The sequence below is a fragment of the Porites lutea genome, chromosome 2 (genome assembly GCF_958299795.1).
Source record: "Porites lutea chromosome 2, jaPorLute2.1, whole genome shotgun sequence".
Taxonomy (NCBI): domain Eukaryota; kingdom Metazoa; phylum Cnidaria; class Anthozoa; order Scleractinia; family Poritidae; genus Porites; species Porites lutea.
In genome coordinates, this window is record NC_133202.1 from 43,731,548 (window position 1) to 43,750,944 (window position 19,397).

Sequence of the window (19,397 nt, forward strand, 5' to 3'; positions counted from 1 at the left end):
AATAAATGATCATGTTGCATAAACAAACAAGAGTTAATGAAGTTTAAGTGCAATCAAATGATGCATTCCTACAAGTTTTACTCTTCCCTTACTGATCAAAGTCTTGAAACTGGGTGAAATACATAAAAATCTTAATAATTAACAAACGTTTTTACTTATTAACAGAGATTTTCCGACAACCGACAAAAATCAAAAAGTTTAACCGACTACCGACAAAGATCGAAAATTTTAACCGACTACCGACAAAGTATCTGAATTTTAACCGACAACCGACAAGTGGACCCCCCCATTCAGACCCTCATTTTTCACTTGGGTTTTCTTGCCATAAGTGAGTTCAGCACCTCCAGTCAACAACAAATCAGTTCCAGTAGTGAAAGTTGCTTCGGCAGCCAGGTATAAACAGGCTTGACCACATTCTTCAAGAGTTCCCATGCGACCTGACAGCTTCAAAGAAAACAAGAAACATTGAGTCACCCAGTCGGGAGAGTGCGATATCGTAAGCAAAATGGCAGCAAGTGAGAGGACATAAATGCACCGTTTTTGACAATAAAAGCGATGTCGTCAGTTGTGCTAGAGCGGCTTTGAATGGACTATTGAGTATCGGGAAAGAAAACCAATTAAAAATAAACTAACCATGACCATGGCAATCATAACACACAATATTTTGAAACAATATTATTGAGCTGTGATTTGTTATATTTTTACTTCTGACTGGGTATGGAAATCGCCCAAGAATTTTCAGTCAATCAAAACTTGTCCGGCTTAGCAAAAACAGAGACACTGTTAAACGCCTTTTGCAGGTCACGTGATCAGAGGGAGTACCACCCATTCGTCTTCTACCGAAAGCGTTGACCAAGACGGCCTATGAATTAGTTATAATAACAATTCCTTTTTTCACCTTTAATAGCATTCATAGCACAAAGACTATTAGGGCTGAGCAAATCTGTGACTGAAACTCGAACGCTGTCGGTCTTTTGGCCACTGAGCACGTAACCCTTTAGATTGTCTTTTCTTTTACGTATCCTTATAAAAAAATGCTTGTGGATAAGTTCTTATAATTAGAACAATTGTTGACGCCCTGTCACGACCACATCAGCTACGCTGTAAACTTATCGTGTTTGAATAAAATTTAAAGATGTTGTTGTTGTTGTTATCGTTCTCAACAGTGTAAAAATAAAGTTGTAGAATAGAAGAAATCAAACATAACAGGTTTACGAATCCTGACTGACCAGAGGCAAGCCAGTTCGGCTATTTCAGTTACAAGCGTCCGTCCAGTCGACGATTTCAACATGGGACAACTATGAAACAACAGCTGGCACTCAGGGCGCGCAGGAACTTGAACTTAGAGTCTGACTATTGCAAATCCAGTGGTCAAGCCACTCAGGCATACCTTACAGGGACTGGGTAGCGACCCACCTACAAGTCACCAAACTCAGCGGATTATGGTCGTTTTGCCCAGCGTCGATTCGCCCGACGTTGTTTTGCCCGGACGTAAGTCGATTCGCCGGATGACAACAGCACTTAGGGCTTATCAGGGATGTTTTTTAGTTAAGTTTGAACTCTACTGCTGCCATTGCTGAAAACGGTCCAGCGATCCGTATAATTCCGAAAATAAGTCCCTCCAAATATAAGCCCCCCAAAATCGTAACGCAAAAAACCCTCTGTTAAATTGCCCCTCCGAATATAAGCCCTTCGGGGGGCTTGTACTTGGAATTTGCCCTCGAATACAAAGTAAAACAAAGCAAAAATTGTAAATTTCCTTCCGACTACAAGCTAGCCCAATCGATTTTGAAACGCAAATTTCCCTCCGTACATAAGCCACTCCGAATATAGGCCGAGACACGCTAACCTACCTGGCATTCTTCACCATCTTTTTTACTTTTCTCAAAGTCGCCCGACAATTGAGCTACATATTCCCACAATGGTGTCCACACATTACTGGGCGAAATACTGAAATTATACAGAATGACAACAATAAAAAAAACTCATCTAGGGAACAACTCTGTCATGAATCTTTGCTGTTACATAGCTTAGTCTGATCAACGTTTGAAATACATAAAAATACAGCACAAACCTGAGTGTAAGAACCTAGTGGTTTAAGACCCCGCTGGCAGAAATTTACCATATATTTTAAGGTGGCTCGATGGGCTTTTTTCAAGGTCAATACCCCCCACGTTTGAGCATAAACTACGTCGCCATTAACAAAGATTTGGTAAATAATCATTACAGCTGTATTAGATAAAGATACGAATTTGTTCTCATCAGGGTTACAATGACATCGAAGGGAACTCTTCTTTCAAAATCATTCAGGGGAGCTTTTTTTTCTAATGGCCACCTCGATGTTCGTGAAGTTCAACCGAAATCTATAAGAGCGTTATCGAGATATTTTGGGATGAAGTTTCTATGGTTAGAAATACGGTAAAAACTGAACAATCATTATGTTTGGCTGTTGCCTACAGAAAACGAAGCACTTTTGAAATGTAATTTTACCTCAAAGTAGTTTCAAACTTTTAAAAAACGTGATTGAAAGATTATGGACTGAGCTTCAGCCGATTGCTACGAAGAAGGATTTGTTAAGTATGTGATCGAGGCGCTCTTTTTAGCGGTTTTGTAAACATTTTGGTCTACTTCAGACAAATAAGCGAATAATTTTGAAGCCGCTCGATAAATTTTTTTTTTAAAAAAAATTGAGATTCTCGAAATTAACTGTCGTTTTATATGACCTTTAGGGTTCAAGATTATTGATAACTTGTAAGGCAGTAAAATAAGGGCTAAAATTCGCTAATTTTTTTGTCTGAAATTTCGTGTTTACAAGTGAGAGCCTCTCATTATAATGATCAGTCTCGGCTATTGTCTCCAAATTTCATATTAGGGACCTTAAGCAACGACTGGTACTTAGCGCTTGGCTACTGATCGATTCAGTATTAGTGATGCCTGTTATACATGCGATGTTTAGATGACCAATAAATTACCTGTTAACTCGCACTCCGCACTTAGCTTCATCAATTGCAAGAGCTTTTGTCATTGACGTTACTGCACCCTTTAGACAAACAAAGTTACACAAATCAACACAAAGTAAGTATTTATAATTTTCCCTATCCTATTGATGGTTTAACTAATTGCATACGTATACTAGGAAAGATCTTAAAATATTTCTCTTCAAAATTTTGTTTGTTTTTTCTTTTTCATTTAGAAAATGGTACATTTGAGAAGACTGCAGAACAAGCATGTTTGAGCTAAAAAACATAAAAGCTTTACCTTGCTTGCAACATATGCTACAGCTCCAGGCTGGCCAATTTGTGCCACTAAACTTGACATATTGATAATGTTTCCTTTTGTTTTCCGTAAGTGAGGCAAAGCAAACTGAAAACAAAAACATATCAAAAGGCCAATTATTTTCCTTCGATATGGATGGTTTGTGTAAATGGCAAGCACCCATCGCAAGGTCTCACATTATTGACACTTCTTATACCTATCACACTTGATAAATAGATAGCATGCTTACTGGCATTTTGCCGGCTAGTTCTCCATCTTTCTATAGCCTGCAAGCGCTAGGAATGAATGGGGGTAAGAAAGAACGGGCGCGCGGCGTGTCTCCCCCGCGTGTTCGTTCTCTCTTGCGTCCATTTAATACTTCCAAGTGCTTGCTGCACAGGCTATTCTTTCTATGTTATACTTGACTAATACATTGTACTGCTTTGGCTAAAATATTGCAATTTAAATCTTCCTCCCCTTAATCTAAAAAACAGATGTAATCAAGAAATAAAGGGTAACATTTGCATTTGATTAAAAGACTTACTTTACAAAACAAGAAGTAATTCATAAGGTTAAGATTCAGCAGGTCTCTAAACTCATGAGCTGAAGTCTGATCAATTGTTTTACTTGGGGGATCTGTAATAAAAGTTAAAAAGGATCGATAGAAACTTAACACCTAGAAAACAATGCATAATTAAAAACCATTAGAAGTTTCAAATGCCTGGAATCAAAAATAGTAGACCATTTTCACTCCCTTTTCAGACAATCAAGTTATTAAGGGTCCAGCTCAGTAAGACTGGAGAAATTTGCAAAAGAAAACTAGGCGTTTCAATCTGAAATTAAGTGTTGGCATCAAACCTGGAACAGAATACAGAGAATAAAGTTTGAAAATATTATATGAAGTGAAGAAAATGACAATTAGCCCTGGGAATTAGGGCAGGTTAGCCTTTTTTAGAAAAATATGTTATTTCCGTGTATTTGTGATGTATAAAAGGGAAAAGACCTTGGACTAAGTTTCCAGAGCCAAACAGATGATAAGTGAGGCCTTTAGCAATGATTATTGCTTGTTTATATTTTTTAAATTTCCTTATTTGCCTAATATGGAAATAATAATTTAATCGAGGTCACGAATGGTTAAGTGATGAATCCCGAAGAAGACAAGATATTTTTATGTGTTTGATTCTTCTACTATGTCAACAATTTATGCCGATTCACGAATGGAGGTGCGAAGATATCGTTTCATGGACATTATTAAAAAACGGGCTTAATGTGGTCTCAAGAGGTTTTCTTTTGACTTTGAAGTTTAAAAACAATTGAAGCTAAGAAGCTAGAGTTGTTCTAGGCTGTGCCTCAAGCAACTCTTACGCATCTTTCGTGCTCTCCAAACTTCCCGTGTGCATCCCGGCATACCTCGATATACGCACGCTTAGCATGAGCAAATTCTTAATTATTACACATTTTGAATCCATGGCTCCAAGCTTTCCTTTCACCTCAACAGAAATATATGACTCAATGGTCAGATTATGAGCTGAATTATTTACCTCAACAGGCACAGATTTTTACAGGACAATCAGATTTAACGCCTCAATGGACAAGGAGTATGCAAACATTGATTTGCATGTGGTAACTGGGTCGCTTTAGACGCAAAGCTGGTTTTCTTCACACTTTCCTCTCTTTTCTCCCGAGACAACCGAGCTAGAGTAGGATAGAACTATTTTTTGCCTGCCACTTCACTACTGCTAAATGCCGACAGAGAAAAGAAAACTATCTCCATAAAGGATAATTTGATCGATATCTTCACACCTCCATTTATTCACGAATAAGCAAATAGAGTAGCCAAACAAATATAAATCTCTCGTCTTCCTCTACATTTATCACTAAAATGCTCTGGATCGAGACGTTGATGAATACTTCCACAAGCAAATAGAGACAACTGGAAAATAAGAAAAGCAATTACTAAAGAATCTTCTCATTTACATTGCATATTGAAATTTTCTTGAAATCTGTCAAGCTCGTCCATGTGCGTTTTACGTGATGTCATCGCACAGAAGAAAAACACTCCACTGCGCATGCTTCTGATCTTACATCCAAAAAATTTTGGCTTTTTCCCGCTTTTGTACAGAATAGTTACTGTTGGCTCGCATAAGGCTCGCCAACAATAAAAATGAAAACAATAATAACTAAAAAAGACTGGAGAAAAAGAGAACCGATCTCCTTGTCTCACCTTTTTTTCTTTTTCATATGTTTTTGCAACCACCATCACTACACTGATCAGTCAGTGTAACAGAACTTATTCAAGATACCCGCCATCTTTGCACGCGCTTTACGACTGATGGGATAAAAGCGGAGTCACGTGGTTCCTCAGGAGGCAAACAAGTGATAAAATTTGTCAATGCAAGAAATTGCGGTTGAGTTTGTTTATTCTAAACAAAGGAAAATGAAGAGCTTTTTATCTTGAAGACAATAATGGCAAATCACGGGTGAAAATGATCATTGTTAGTTTCCTAGCGACCGTAAGATGTCCTCAGAGCAGGTAATAATGTCACAAAACCTGTCGAAACTTGAACTGTACATTTTGCATGACTATTAAATCGTCCTCTCGTTTTGAGAGAATAAACAAACTCAACCTCGATTTCTTGCATTGGCAAATTTTATTCATTATTTGCCCCCTGAGAAACCACGTGACATTGCTAATATCCCATCGATCCTAAAGCACATGCAAAGATATGGCGGGGGGCGTATGGAAAAGCCGGAATCCGGAATCCGGAACCGGAGCCGGAAACGGAAACGGAAACGGAAACGGAAACGGAACCCGAACCCGAACCCGAACCTAAGAAATAAAACTTGGAGACGTTTCTGTCTTAGGAGTGTCGCTAGCAATTATTGCTCGATCAAGACTTTTCATTCCCACATTATATTTATTTATTGTCATTATATTTTTTACTGTCGCATTTTTTGCGTACGGCGCAAAATTTTTCTTCGAGAATTTCATACACGCGTGAGCGTTGCAACTTGGGATCATGATTGACATGAGTACTCCTCCTCCCTTTGCCGCCTTTCCCTCACAATGCAGACAATGGATGAAACACGGAGCCCTTTTGAGAAATGAGTAACTTAGGCTCAAGAGAAGGAAATGAATAACACAGCGGTCTTAAACATGGCTGTTTTTCGCAGTCAATCGGCTTCTGGTTAGTTTTAGTCTCGATCTGTCGAAAATTGCTCGACCTACAGCTGCAGTCACAGTTTATGACTGCTAGGAATAACAGTAGGATGCACTTACCTTCTTTTTTGCAAGTCACTTTCCGAATGTGAGTATACCTTTGGTATCACGATCACTGTGCTTAAAATTTTTCAAAACAATGATAACAGAGGACGCCATCTTGAATTTTATGCTCACACGGGTATCGGGAACTGGTTTCAGTGCTTCCCAGTTTACCCTGGTCTCAATTTAAGTTCCGGTTCCGGTTCCGGGTTCCGGATTCCTGCTTTTCCATACGCCCTATGGCGGGTATCGTGAATAAGGTCCATTAGATAGTATCTCAAACCTTACTATTTCAACTCACAAAAAATAAGATGGCTGAATTATGCACCTACAAAAGTTGAGACTAGATAAATAAATAATTATTGATAGCTTGCAGTTAGTTATGACAAAGGATCAAGAAAAAGGTTTCTCTACTTACGCCATCCAGCATTGTTGATGAGGCAGTCAATCCAACCATATTTTTCAACTGTCTTCTCCACCAAATTCTTCATTGACATAAAGAAAAACAGCCTTTTCTTACTGTTTAAGTTTAAACATAAATTTTAAGAGAAAAACTGACCCACAAAAAAGTAAAAGAAGTCAGATAAAAAACATATTAGACAAAAACATTGAGATATTGTTTGGGAAGCTTTTATGGAATGTCTGTAGCTTTGTCGTTGAGGTTTTTGTGAAAAAAGTACTTTTTTGAATGCTGTGGTTCTAATCTGGAGATGGAACAGGGTACAGTGGTATTCACTAATGTAGCTGTCGTCAATCTTGGATCAAAGAAATTAAACCACAACAACGCCAACAAGTCACGGACCAGAGGATTTAGTTTTGGCTAATTGAGTGTTCCAATATAAATCATAACGTGACTGTTGAAAGTCACTGTGTTGGAATGACTGAGGTCATAGACCAGGCTACAGTTGTTTAAAAAGGTGGGTAATGCTATCTACTGGATAAATCTTATGCACACACTTAAACAACCGAGGCTAGATGATTCAGTCATGACTGATTGACATGATTTTACAAGAAGAGTATGCTGAGAGAGCTGAGTTGGGATGACTGTGATCACGTGTACTAAGATGTCTGAATTCAGTTTTGCAAAAAAGGTTGGGTGTGCCAAGAGAGCTGTGTTGGAATGACTGTGGCTAGAAGTATGCAGTTTTGTCTCTCATTAAGTGGCTATTAGCAGGGTGAACGTGTGGTAAGAGTGCTGTGCTACATAGGTGGATTTTATATTGTTCATACTTACCCCAAATTAACTGCAAGTTTTGGTTTTGAATGATGATTGTACTAACAGGGTGAACTGAGAGAGCTGTGGTGAGATGATTGGCTGATTAAGTGTGCTAGCAGAGTGTGCCTAGAGTCATATTTGTTAGGATGGCTGTGTTCATAGACTAGAAGATTCAGTAGTTTTCACTGATTCAATGTACCATCAGTCGACTTAGAATGGAGGTAGTGATGTGCTAAGATGCCAGATGATTGATACCAGAATGTTGGGGTTTAAGAAAAATCAACTCAACAAATAATAATTACTTCAGATTGAAGAGTTTCTAGAAAGCACAGTACACTGACCTTGATATCCTCCTCTTTAGTAACGTCACATTTAATAAGGCATGCTTCTCCAGGACCTTTGTCATTCATTTCTTTTTCAAGTTTTTCCCCGTCAGCCACTAGAAAGCACAACACAGAAAATAAAGTTAATTCTGACTAAAAATAAAGACACAATGTTTTAATTGTAATATTAGAGAGGAGAAGGGGAACTCCCAAAAAAGGTATGTGTCACCCACCAGGGTCACCTTCTTTCAAGACATAATTCTCATGATTCTCGGAGAGTAATGATACATCGAAGCGTAGGTCCCCCATTAGTTCAGGAGTGAGAATCATTGTTATATAACAGAAATATCATTAATAAAAGTTTGTGAGGGGAATTTAGCACGATCATTAGTTAGGGGTCAAAAATAACACTCAAAATACATATTAGACCTTCTTATCATGTCTCGGCTTCTTTTTTTTGTTGTGCATTTTTCGCATTTTTGGCCTTTGATTTTCATGAGATTCCAGCGAGTTTTAATTCCACCGTTGTTCTCTAAAGGCAAAACTAAAACTCACCATAAATTCACTGTACCAATCATGACATGGTATCACAATATAATTGTACAACTGATCACTATTGCTTTACCAGCCATAAAACAGTATGTTAACTCTCACTATTGTCACGTTACTTAATATAGACATTAAAACCTCAACATGTCTTCCCTTAAGAACAGACCGTTACGCCGTATTAAATAATTTCAAATGAACAAAGATTCAACAGTACAGAGCCATTTTGTAAATATACAAATTAAAAGAGCAGAATGTAAGAAATGATCCTTCTTAAAATGGTGTATCCACTTTATCCACTTCCACTGAGTTGGCGTGATGTCCCAAACGATTTTGCCGACATAACGATATTTAGATTTAGATTTAGATTTAAAGAACTTGCCAGTTGTAGGTAAAACAATCCATCCCTGGATGCCACAATAGATGTGAACACAACACCACACAGAATAAGAAAGTAATGCACTTTTGTATTTATTTATTCTAGACAATTATGGGCTTTGACATGCAGTTATCAGAAAAATTGACATACCCTCACGTCCACAAAAGATAACTTTGGCTCCAGCTTTGACTAGAAAACAAAATGGTAATGTCAAAATACTTGGCTTTAGGATACATTATCTGCATAAGATACATGTATTTTTAGCACATTGCAGCTTTTTAAAAGAAGCACAGGAAGGCAATTTTCCCTCCTTGATAAGGGTCACAGAAGAAAAATGAAGGTTTAATTGATCAAATGACAATTTAGTCATGTACATCATGACCTACAGTGTATTTATGTCAAAAGCTGCATGATGATCACAAGAATTTTTCTATCCAATCATGTACAATGTGTGCATGTTGACGACGCTTTATACTGTCTGTGTGTTTGCTACAATTGAAGGTATCAAGTGCACAAGTTCTGGAAATACATGTCTTGCAAACCCTCGCCTTATTTCGCATACTGCGAAGACAGGCCGAGGTGAAAACAACTGTTTCAAGCTTTACACCATCAAGCTTGCTATGCGCACTATTTTATAGCAATTTTCACAAATATATTATAATTCAAGGTGTAGTTCACCAATAAATGTTGTCGCTTCTCTGGATTTTATTTCATTTTATTTTTTCCCTTCAACGTTTTTGGATACCATGTGCACCATGCGTACAGGTAGCTGCACCCCTGACTAGTTTTGTACTGCACAAATTAAATTAGATACTGCACAGATAAAATTGCTTAATGGTAGTTAACAGTATGCTAGTAGAAAATATATGGCAAATCTCAGTTTGCAGACCTCTAACATCCACTCATGTTCCATGCCCTATACGCACGAAACAAATTTAGAAACCTCGCCTGTGAGGAAAAATGTCCGAAGGATCTAGACTTTGATGGCTTCTTTAAAGAAAAATCCGAACCCCTCTCCAATGCAACTCATCATCCTTAGTGGGCAGGTGCAAAAGCACAGGGCCCACTGGAGGAGAGTAAATAATACACTTATCATCCACCATCCCCTTAGGTGGGGGATCCAGGGCAAGGGAGGGGACGTGTGGGAAACAGAGCAATCAAAGTTAAGAAATTCCCCTCCTACACAGGGTCTGAAATTAACTATTTGATACATTTATATATTTATTTTTTTTATTTTTTTTTCCAGGGCCCTCATTGATAGCAGCATTTTATGCTGAAGAGATAACCCTGGCTAAATAACATTTATTATATTATTATAAATATTATTTTCTTCCACAAAAGCCATGGAAACACGAGTCACATTCTGTCGATTACAGACAGAAGCCGCCATGCTATTACCATACATCTTTTCTCCACATGGCAAGATCGATCCACCTGTTAAAAAAATCTTTGGCTGCTTCTTTGTCACCTAACGTCGAAGGAAACCTTACACAGTCTGCAAAGCACCAGGAAAAGTGAAGTTGATATTCATGTCAAGAAGAAAGCGCTTTTACCAGGAATGTAATTTCACAGATTGCACAAGCAAGTGTTCCGACATGATTCATTGAGAAAGTTGAGATGAGAACTTTTGCGCTATAACTCGATTGGAAACACTTGCTCTACACAGTCTTAAATTGATAGTTATTATTCACAAAAAACACTTTATGTAAATCACCTTTAACTTCTCTGAACTATGATTTATATTCTGTCTTAGAAAACTAAAAAGCATTAAACAACACTTTCCAGACCCCTACGTTCAAAGTTGAAGAAAATTTAAGGCCTTTTCAAGGACTTCCCCTAAAATTCAAGGAGTTTTCAAGACTATGCGAATCATGTAAAATCGGCCTAATTATTTCTTTACACAAAGCCCCGGTTTTCCCCCCGTGCAAGGATGTGGTAAACCAAACCTCCCTCATTACCTCCATTGATGGAGTAATCTTTCAAATCCCCCTATATTAAACTCCCATACAAAGTTATATAAAATTACCCGGGTCCTCCCCTCCCCCCTTCCACCCCGCCAGGGGATGACCGAAAAATGATATGTGCATGGCAGCCGTCCCATAAAATATTTCAACCCAAATTTTACCAAAAGGAGAGGCAAGCCCAAAAGTTAAGTAATGCTGTAGATATTTGACTATTCTTCCTTACCGAACTCTCTGACAACTCCTTCCCCAATTCCTTGTGTTCCTCCGGTCACAATTGTAACTTTTCCTTGATACCTCAGGTTGGACGAGGCCATGGCTTCTGTAGCAAGGGAGGTAGCGAGTGAACCTTACAAAAATAGTTGTTTCAAAATTGTTTCTGTTATCTACACGTAATCTTGTTGTCGTTTACACTCCTACATCAACATTGTGTACTTGCTCAAGTACTCGCTCTTTGTAAAGTCTTTGATTTATACCATGTACGATTTAGGAAGAGTGTAATTACCGCATGAAATTTGTGATCTATCACACATCACACAGCACAACAACAGACACAGACGAGGAGTAACCCGATTATTATCTTATCTGCGGTAGCGTAGTCAATAGCCGCATGGAAGGTATGGGGCCGAGAACCTTGTCACAAGACATCGCACCACATCACCCTAGTTTCACAAGGCATCACACTGTATCAAGAAGTATCACATCGCATCACACTACATCAAAGGTCTTCACACAGCATCACGAGGCCTCGCAAGGCATCACACTGCATCACAAGGCCTCACACAGCATCACAGGGCCTCACAAGGACTCACACCGCATCGCAAGGCATCCCAAGGCCTCACACAACGCTTCACACAACATCACAATGCCTCACAAGGCTTCACACAGCATCACAAGGCCTCACTCCTGTTTAGTTAGCCCGGCCTTTTGGAAACCTAAAGAATGACCGTTTAGCAAAAAAAAAAACAGATATGATATGCCTCCTAACAAATGTTGCTAAAACTCTGGATGTCCCGCTGGACGGTACCATTTTCTCCGGTAATACCGGCCAAAAGAACAGGGCCACTTTTATGAATAAAAATATTCCTATACAGTTATCCTAAGCTTTCTAGATCTCATCTCCAAGCAAGCGATAGTGAATACCGCTGTAAGCGCGTTCTTGTCTTTTATCAAATCATGGAATGACGTTAAGGTCTCTAAATGAATCGAAGGCCCCAAGGGGGTCTCATTTTTTTGTCTAGGATTACTCTTGCGCATCGTTTCTGTAAATTGATTACGTCTTGGACGTGTGGCTTCGGTTTGCTTCATGTCCCCAAGACAATAACCCCCGTAGTCAAGTATTAGCTGGATAAGTGAGTTGTAAAACAAACTTCTCAGCTTTCAGTCACAGAAATTTATCTGTTCTTTTCAATAGGCGAAGTCGCTTTCCTGTATTCGATACCATTATTTAAAAACAGTTGTTCCTCGCGAAGCGCCGAGCGAAGTGAGTTTATAATCTCGTCGCGCGAAGCGCGCGAGCAGTGTGTGAACCGCGCGTGGGTCCTAGTGAGCTGCAAAGTCGCAGTTTTCATCTTTACTTGTATATATCCGATGGTGTCCGCCATGACGTCATACAGTAGTTGACGTCACAGCGCATTTTTGTTTCTAGGCAACATTCGACTGAAAGCAATATTCAAATTCCTATCAATGACCAAAGCACTCATGAAGAGCTGTGTTTTCGTCGTCCGCAAAACAATGTTTACTATCGGTGAATCTCAAGCCATTTCTCATGCAAACAGAACAGCAAACACAAAAACGCCGAATTGTCAATCCTCGCAGGGGAAGATTTGACACCGAAAAATCCTCTGGAGCGAAGAACGCCGACTTGAAATTCGACGGCGCAAGCAACAAAGATGGATGGAGATGGTAGCAACAAACAGCGGAGCCGAGAGAACATCACTCAATGAATTTCAAATGCTAAAGTTCTTGAAGAGCAAATGGAAGCGATTTTGGAGAATTAGCCATATAAACATATGAGTGAACATCGCGGTAACAAAACACGTTTTGCTCGCAGACGAGTTTGTACCGTATCGTCCTAGACTGTTGGGCTTCCATTCTCTACATGTAAATGCGATGAAATGCATTTACGTTGGGTTTTCACTGTCCAAACTGCAGTCATTCTTCTGAAAAATATCTTTGAACTCATGTTTAATAAGGCTCGAAGGTTTTAACAATAAAAATTCCCTGATTCTGTGTTTGTGTTCCACGTTGTCTAGTGGTAAAGCTTTCGCCCGGTGCACCGAAGGGTCCTAGTTCGCATCAGGGCAGTACTTTTTCTCTTCGCTTCTTTTCTTTTCTTCTTTTTTTTATTTTTCTTTTCATGTAGTTTTCATTTTAGGTACAACAGTTTTGTTATGTTTCTGTATATAGCTCACAATTTTTGATTGACAAATTTTCTTCTCCGCTTTACTTGCCGTTCCCCCCAAATCCTTCGCGAGGTCCTGCGATTTACGTATTTCTAGTCTATCTTTATGCCAGGTAGTTTAGTACCGGCTTCAGAATCAAGTTGAACCTCAACTGTTCTCACATTAAGATTTCTGCCCTTCAAGCGGTTAGCCCCAAACTGCTGCAGACAATCGCTTACAGGGACGAGAATCATCAGCAAACGTAGCCTGAGATCATGCCCTCTCCCTATTATCCCTTTATGTCTCTCACGGGAAGAGGGCGTTATTTTTTTTTCCTCTCGCCTCGTCCGCCCTTGGAAAAAAAAAAAAAAAAACGCCTGATCGCAGGTTACGGCAAACGCAAACGCAAACGCAAACACAACTTACATATGAGCTTCTGGGAACGAACACTCGAACTTACGCTATGGCTATGTGGAAAACGAGCTCAGAGCACTAGCCATATCACCAATTAACCGACTGCTGCTTCAGCCACGAACACTGAGATACACTTTAGAAAATAGAAGTAGTTGATTATGAAACTGAAAAGGAAGCAGCGTACTTACCACGGAAACTGCGGGGTACTGTTTTCTGTGACGCAACCAGCAGTCAAATATAAGTTATGCTGCTTGTTAGCTCTAATCAATGGTCAATTTTCTGTACGAGTCATAGAACCGTGAAATCTCGACATTTTGACACTTTTCCAGTCGTGAGGTAATGAACCGTTCACTCGCTAGATCATTCTTTCTGTTGACATTTGCTTAAAATAACTATCTTTGATCCTAGCGCACTTGTAAAATAGATTAAAGATAAGAAGGCAGTCTTTGCCAAATCATTGATATCGTATCAGAGGATTATAGTTTTTGTTTGATTTTAGTCAAAAGTAAATCAACTGCGGTAAAGATGCAGTCCGGTTCAGAACATCAGGTTAAATTTTCAAAGCTATTCCTGGCGTTGTTTAGCATTGGTCACCCAGCAGGGGCGCCCAAAAATATCTGTTCGGAAGACGATTTGAGATCTAGAATTTTCGGAACATTTGTTGTTAAATTTCTTGCTTGCCTGCCTCTCCTAGGATTTTCGAACCCCCCAAAAATGGTGTAATTGCCCATTTTTAACGGATTTTTACCCTAAAAAGGTCACCTAGAATTTTCGGGAGCCTTTTTTTCTGGCTGAAATTTTCGAAAAGGTAAGTTTTGATCCCTATAATTTTCGGATCACTAGACTCTCAGCTAGGAAATCCGAACAGATGAAAACTTTTTAGGGGATAAAAATATACCTATATCTACCGTTTAAATACTAAAATAGTTCAACAATGCTATGTTTAAGTGGTTTTGAACTATATTCTCATTGACCCAGTGAAGGCCCTTACATAACGGAGACTGCAAGAAAAGGGTGGGCGGTTTTGAGTATTTTTAGAGTCGGGTGTATTCATTTTTAGTGCCTATTAAAAGCCATCTGTGCATGATTAAAAAAAAGCCATCGTTTATGATTTTTCCAAAAAACTGTTATCATTAAACAGTTTGGAAATGAATAAACTGACGATGAATGGCGAGATTTAGAATTTTAGACCGGAAGTCACATTCCCATGTTCAGTTTAGAAAAAGACACGTCATTCATGTTCACTGAACTGGGAATGGTCCCGAATGACGCAGGTGTTTTGTAGGAATAAACTTCCTTCGTGGAAACAATCATATCGCTGGGCCGAAAAGTCCCAAAAACATATTTACTGAACGACTTGCCATTTCATTAACTTATTCTAGTTTTGGCTTTAAACTAGGGGTTTTTCCTACTTATAATTCCGAATAGATTAGCATCTCTGTGGTAGCAGTCACCTGAGTTTGACTTTTGGGAGCAGTTGCATAAATCTCAAACATGAGACACACCAGCTAATCCGTATTCAGAAAGTACAAATTATTAGCTACAGATGCTCTTCTTTTTACACCACTCTTATATAATTCTATCTCGTTCCAAATGCGCAGACGTCTTCAGTTTTCAAAGAACTGACAAAAATAAATAGAAATAATTTCTATTCTGTTGAAAAACGACTCATCTTTTCCACAACTTTAACCCGAGCCTTTAATACGCCGATGGAATGCAGACGAAAGCGGGTTTGAAGCGATCAAAGAAGGACTAAATTCCCTCCAACTACTAGAAAATATAGCGGGAAGCGGCCAGAGAGGTCAGAGAAAGCGTTTTGTCGTGCGGAGAAGATCTGGAAAAGGTACTTGTCCTGGATCACTGAATTGGGGAAAATTAAAATGAGAGATTCGTGCCGGATGACCGTCGAGTCAGAAACTCGAAAATTCACGTAGTTGTTGATTATGTAAGCTTAAATGATTTTTATTGAGGGTCGCTGACTGGATTCAGCTGTACGGTGGTGCTCTTCAGTCCTTTTTAATTTTCTAAACATCAGCCGAAGCGAGGTAAGTCTATTTTGGGTTCCTTTGTATCATCTTCAAATGGATACTTATTATTATTTTAGCACAAAAACCTGTCAAGGTCGACACCGATCACTCGATCATTTTATAAATTCTCAATAACTGCTAATTGTGCGAAAGTATAATGTTCATGGAGAATGTTGATGGAGATCAATATGTCTTAAGCCTGATCGCACTGAAACAGCTAAGTTCAGTCACAGTTCAGTTTTTAAGTGTGGAACGTAGTGGATATTTTTACACTGATTAAATCTGTGAAGTTAATTGATTTAAGCTGTTTTAAGGGTATGAGGAGTGTAACTACATGAATCAGTGATTTTAGTAATTGCACTTTTGAGCTTTCGTCAAACTCAGGTGGTTGCGAGTTTTAGCTTTGATGTATAGACTACTTTGTTTTGTTTATGCAGTGACTCGAATCTCGATTTGAAATGCCTGTATTTGATTTTTTTTAAAGTTTAATGATGAGAATTTGTGCTTTAATTGAAATCGAGTTTTTTTCTTATGCCATGATTTGAAGGTACTTGAAGTTATTCAAAACTTGTGATCAATAATAGATGGTATAATTGTTAAGAACTTCCTTGAATGCATTTTAGGGTTGTTGAGACAAGATGGTGATGACCAGCCTTTAATTTTACAAACAAAACTAATCCTAAAGGAAACTTTGATGATAGTGCATGTCCAGCATTAAGTAAAACAGTTTGGCCTTCCTGATGCAACAGAGCAGCTTAGCCTTTTTAGGCTGTGGCTCTGTGAGAATTATATTCTCCAGGTGTCTCAGAGAGAACTAAAAATGCGCTTTCAGTTGATTGATTGAATCTCTGTCCAGCATTAAGAAATACAGTTTGGACTTTATGATGCAACAGAGCAGCTTAGCCTTTTTAGGCTGTGGCTCTGTGAGAATTTTTTTCTCCAAGTGTCTCCGAGGTAAATAAAAAATAGCTTTATTTTTAAGACATTGTTTAAGTATTTAGTTCCCAGTATTGTATCGTGTTGCTCAAGTGCTCTTTCAAATATTGCTAGTGTTTCGCTTACATTTGAATTTAACCCCATCCAGATCCAGTGAGGTTTTTGCATAAGGCAGTTTCCGTTTGGCGGTTAGTGTTAGTTCTGGCCTTGAATGAAGATTCCACAAAAAGGTCGCGTTTACATAAAGTTATGGAGATCTTGTAAGCACGAATTGAAATATATAAAATGATTCATAAATTGTTTTGAACTGCGGATGAAGGTATGAAAGTGAACATGATAATCGCAGTAAAATGCCCAGCCTCTTCGGTTACTTTTGCCAGTCTGAAAAGCGTTAATCAACTGTACCCGTCGGATACATCAAGAAATCCGTTTTAACCTTGCCTTGTGTGAGGGTGCGAATGGGATTAACACTTAACCGATATTTGGCCAAAAAAATAGTAGTTAACCTGATAATTGGCCAAAGTAGTATACATGGCTACCGTGGGTACTAACCAATCAGAGGGCCAGAAAGACAATGGGCTATTGTTTTTTGGGTTACGTGCCTCATTAGCTTGGGATACGTCATCAATTTGTTCACGTGACCCATTTCGGCCAATCAGAAAGTAGCAAAGGATTTGCCTGTTTAGACAGCAGGCCCTGCGCAGTCGAGTTGACAGAGTTAGTTTGTGCGTGCGTAAACCTCAAACTGCGCCCCAGTCCCTGCGCATGGGTGGCAATATATCCGAAAAAATAGGGTGTCGAATAGAACCTCGAACAGATGCAGATACCCCCAAAAATTATTCCCAGATCCCTCGCATTCGATGGATGAGGTATGACGTTACCGGAAGTGACAGGGCAGCGCGAACATGCCGGACATGGGTGGTGTCCTGATGACGTCACGCCCTAGAGTTTAATACATAAAGGGAAGATAAGTAGTTTATCTTTTGGCTGAATGGCTCATGAACGGGGAACGAGACCATCGAATGTAGTGATAAAAGCCTGTCATGGATCATGGTTTTATAACAAGGGAGTTGACTTGAATTAAAACGTCTGAGAAAACAGATCGTATACCCTAGTTACAATTGTTACGTAGGTGACGTCCTGGTGGCGCCACGCCCTTGAATGTGTGCAACAAATAAAGATCTTGTAATAACCTCCTCTGACAAATAAAATTATGTAATATCCAATGAGTGGCTGTGAAACAAATGAAAAACAAAGGTAATCAAGGTCTGAAAATACATAATAAGCTGGTTCATCCGTGATGATTGACAATAGTAAGTTTTTTCCTTCCGCAGCGGTAACAAATTCACCTTTCCTCTGTGTCGTACCTGTGTCCAGGAGGAGCAGACCAAACCCATGCTGCGACGCACTCACTACTGCCATCACTCGTACGCTGCTCGGATGCTAAGCGGTACTTGGTGCACCCCCGAATTGGTCAAAGCCGTGGAAAAGGGTTACACCCTGCTCAAAATACATGAAGTATGGCATTTTCCCAAAGCCCAACGTCGGACGGGTCTCTTTACGGATGAGGTCAACACGTGGTTGAAACTCAAGCAAGAATCGGCTGGGTGGCCTAGTTGGTGCCAGACCGTGGAACAAAAACGAGAGCATGTTCTTCGCTACCAGGAGAGGGAGACGATCCGGCTAGACATCAGCCAAATTGCCAAAAATCCCGGACGCAAGGCCACAGCCAAGTTAATGCTCATCAGGTACCTGTTCCATTTTTTATTTTTTTCATGTTGTCATCCCACCCCTTCTCATGGTTTCTTTTTTTGCAGTTTCTGGGGTAAATTTGGTGAGCGGATCAACAAACCCACCACTGTCACCGTCAAAGACCCCTCTCATCTGTTCAGATTAGTATCCGATGCCGCCCTCGACATCAGCACTCTCCGACTGTGCACCGACGTCATCTTGGAGGCTGTCTACACTAGTGTCCATGACAATGCGATTAAAGGCACCAAGGCCAATATCTTTGTGGCGGCCTTCACCACCTGTCACGCCCGGTTGAAATTCTACGAGTCCCTCGACACCCTTCAAAAGCAAGTCCTTTATTATGATACTGACTGTGTGGTGTACAAGTGGCGTCCTGGCCAACCTTGGATCGCCATTGGTGACTTTTTGGGCGATATGACGGATCAACTGGATGGGGATGTTATCACCGAATTTGTTTCCGGTGGCGCCAAGAATTATGGGAACAAGACACGTGCAGGCAAAGTCGTCTGCAAAGTACGCAGTTTTACGTTGAACGTCCGCGGGTCGGCCGTCTTAAATTTTGACACTATGAAAGACAATATTTTATAGGAATTAGAGACTCCTCAGGACTCTCGTCGTACCTTGAATATAGTCACGCCCTATCATTTCCGAAGGGATTTAGAACAGAAACAGATTCAAGTCGTTCCGCGGGTAAAGCAGTACGGATTGGTTTTTGATAAGCGAGTGGTGGATGTTGAAACCAAATCGAGTTATCCCTATGGCTGCGAGAGGATTGGTGACGAAGTAGACCTCTTGTTAGATTTGTAAACCAATTCAAGGGCGTGACGTCCCTAGGACGTTGCACATGTCCCGCATGTAACTAGGGCATGCATTTGAGGTTCAATTAAACAAAAAACATGATTCTCTCTCCAAGACAGTGTCTTTTTATTTGACTTCCGGTCG

The 19,397-nt window shown here is 39.6% G+C and overlaps 2 protein-coding genes across 2 annotated transcripts; one reads left to right on the top strand and one right to left on the bottom strand.

Annotated features, from left to right (window-relative positions):
• Window positions 1-258: 258 nt before the first annotated feature.
• On the bottom strand, window positions 259-11,350 carry LOC140926261 (L-fucose dehydrogenase-like). The gene is made up of 9 exons (XM_073376031.1): window positions 11,169-11,350; window positions 9,132-9,170; window positions 8,075-8,172; window positions 6,936-7,002; window positions 3,800-3,891; window positions 3,259-3,363; window positions 2,973-3,040; window positions 1,854-1,950; window positions 259-444 (listed from the first exon to the last, which is right to left on the bottom strand). Exons 1-9 carry the CDS (start codon window positions 11,257-11,259, stop codon window positions 259-261), a joined length of 843 nt encoding a protein of 280 aa, XP_073232132.1. The 5' UTR covers window positions 11,260-11,350.
• Window positions 11,351-17,563: 6,213 nt separating this feature from the next.
• Window positions 17,564-19,262, top strand: LOC140926262 (uncharacterized). The gene is made up of 4 exons (XM_073376032.1): window positions 17,564-17,572; window positions 18,081-18,451; window positions 18,521-18,968; window positions 19,044-19,262. The coding sequence occupies exons 1-4, from the start codon at window positions 17,564-17,566 to the stop codon at window positions 19,260-19,262; spliced, it is 1,047 nt and encodes a 348-aa protein (XP_073232133.1).
• The last annotated feature ends 135 nt before the right edge of the window (window positions 19,263-19,397 follow it).

Coding starts and splice junctions, on each gene's coding strand:
- LOC140926262 (XM_073376032.1), top strand. Junction 18,452..18,520: donor GCCAAGTTAATGCTCATCAG/GTACCTGTTCCA, acceptor CTTTTTTTGCAG/TTTCTGGGGTAAATTTGGTG. Junction 18,969..19,043: donor CAGGCAAAGTCGTCTGCAAA/GTACGCAGTTTT, acceptor AATATTTTATAG/GAATTAGAGACTCCTCAGGA.
- LOC140926261 (XM_073376031.1), bottom strand. CDS start 11,259: ATGGCCTCGTCCAACCTGAGGTATCAAGGAAAAGTTACAATTGTGACC. Junction 9,171..11,168: donor AGGAGTTGTCAGAGAGTTCG/GTAAGGAAGAAT, acceptor TTTGTTTTCTAG/TCAAAGCTGGAGCCAAAGTT. Junction 3,892..6,935: donor CATCAACAATGCTGGATGGC/GTAAGTAGAGAA, acceptor CTTTTATTACAG/ATCCCCCAAGTAAAACAATT.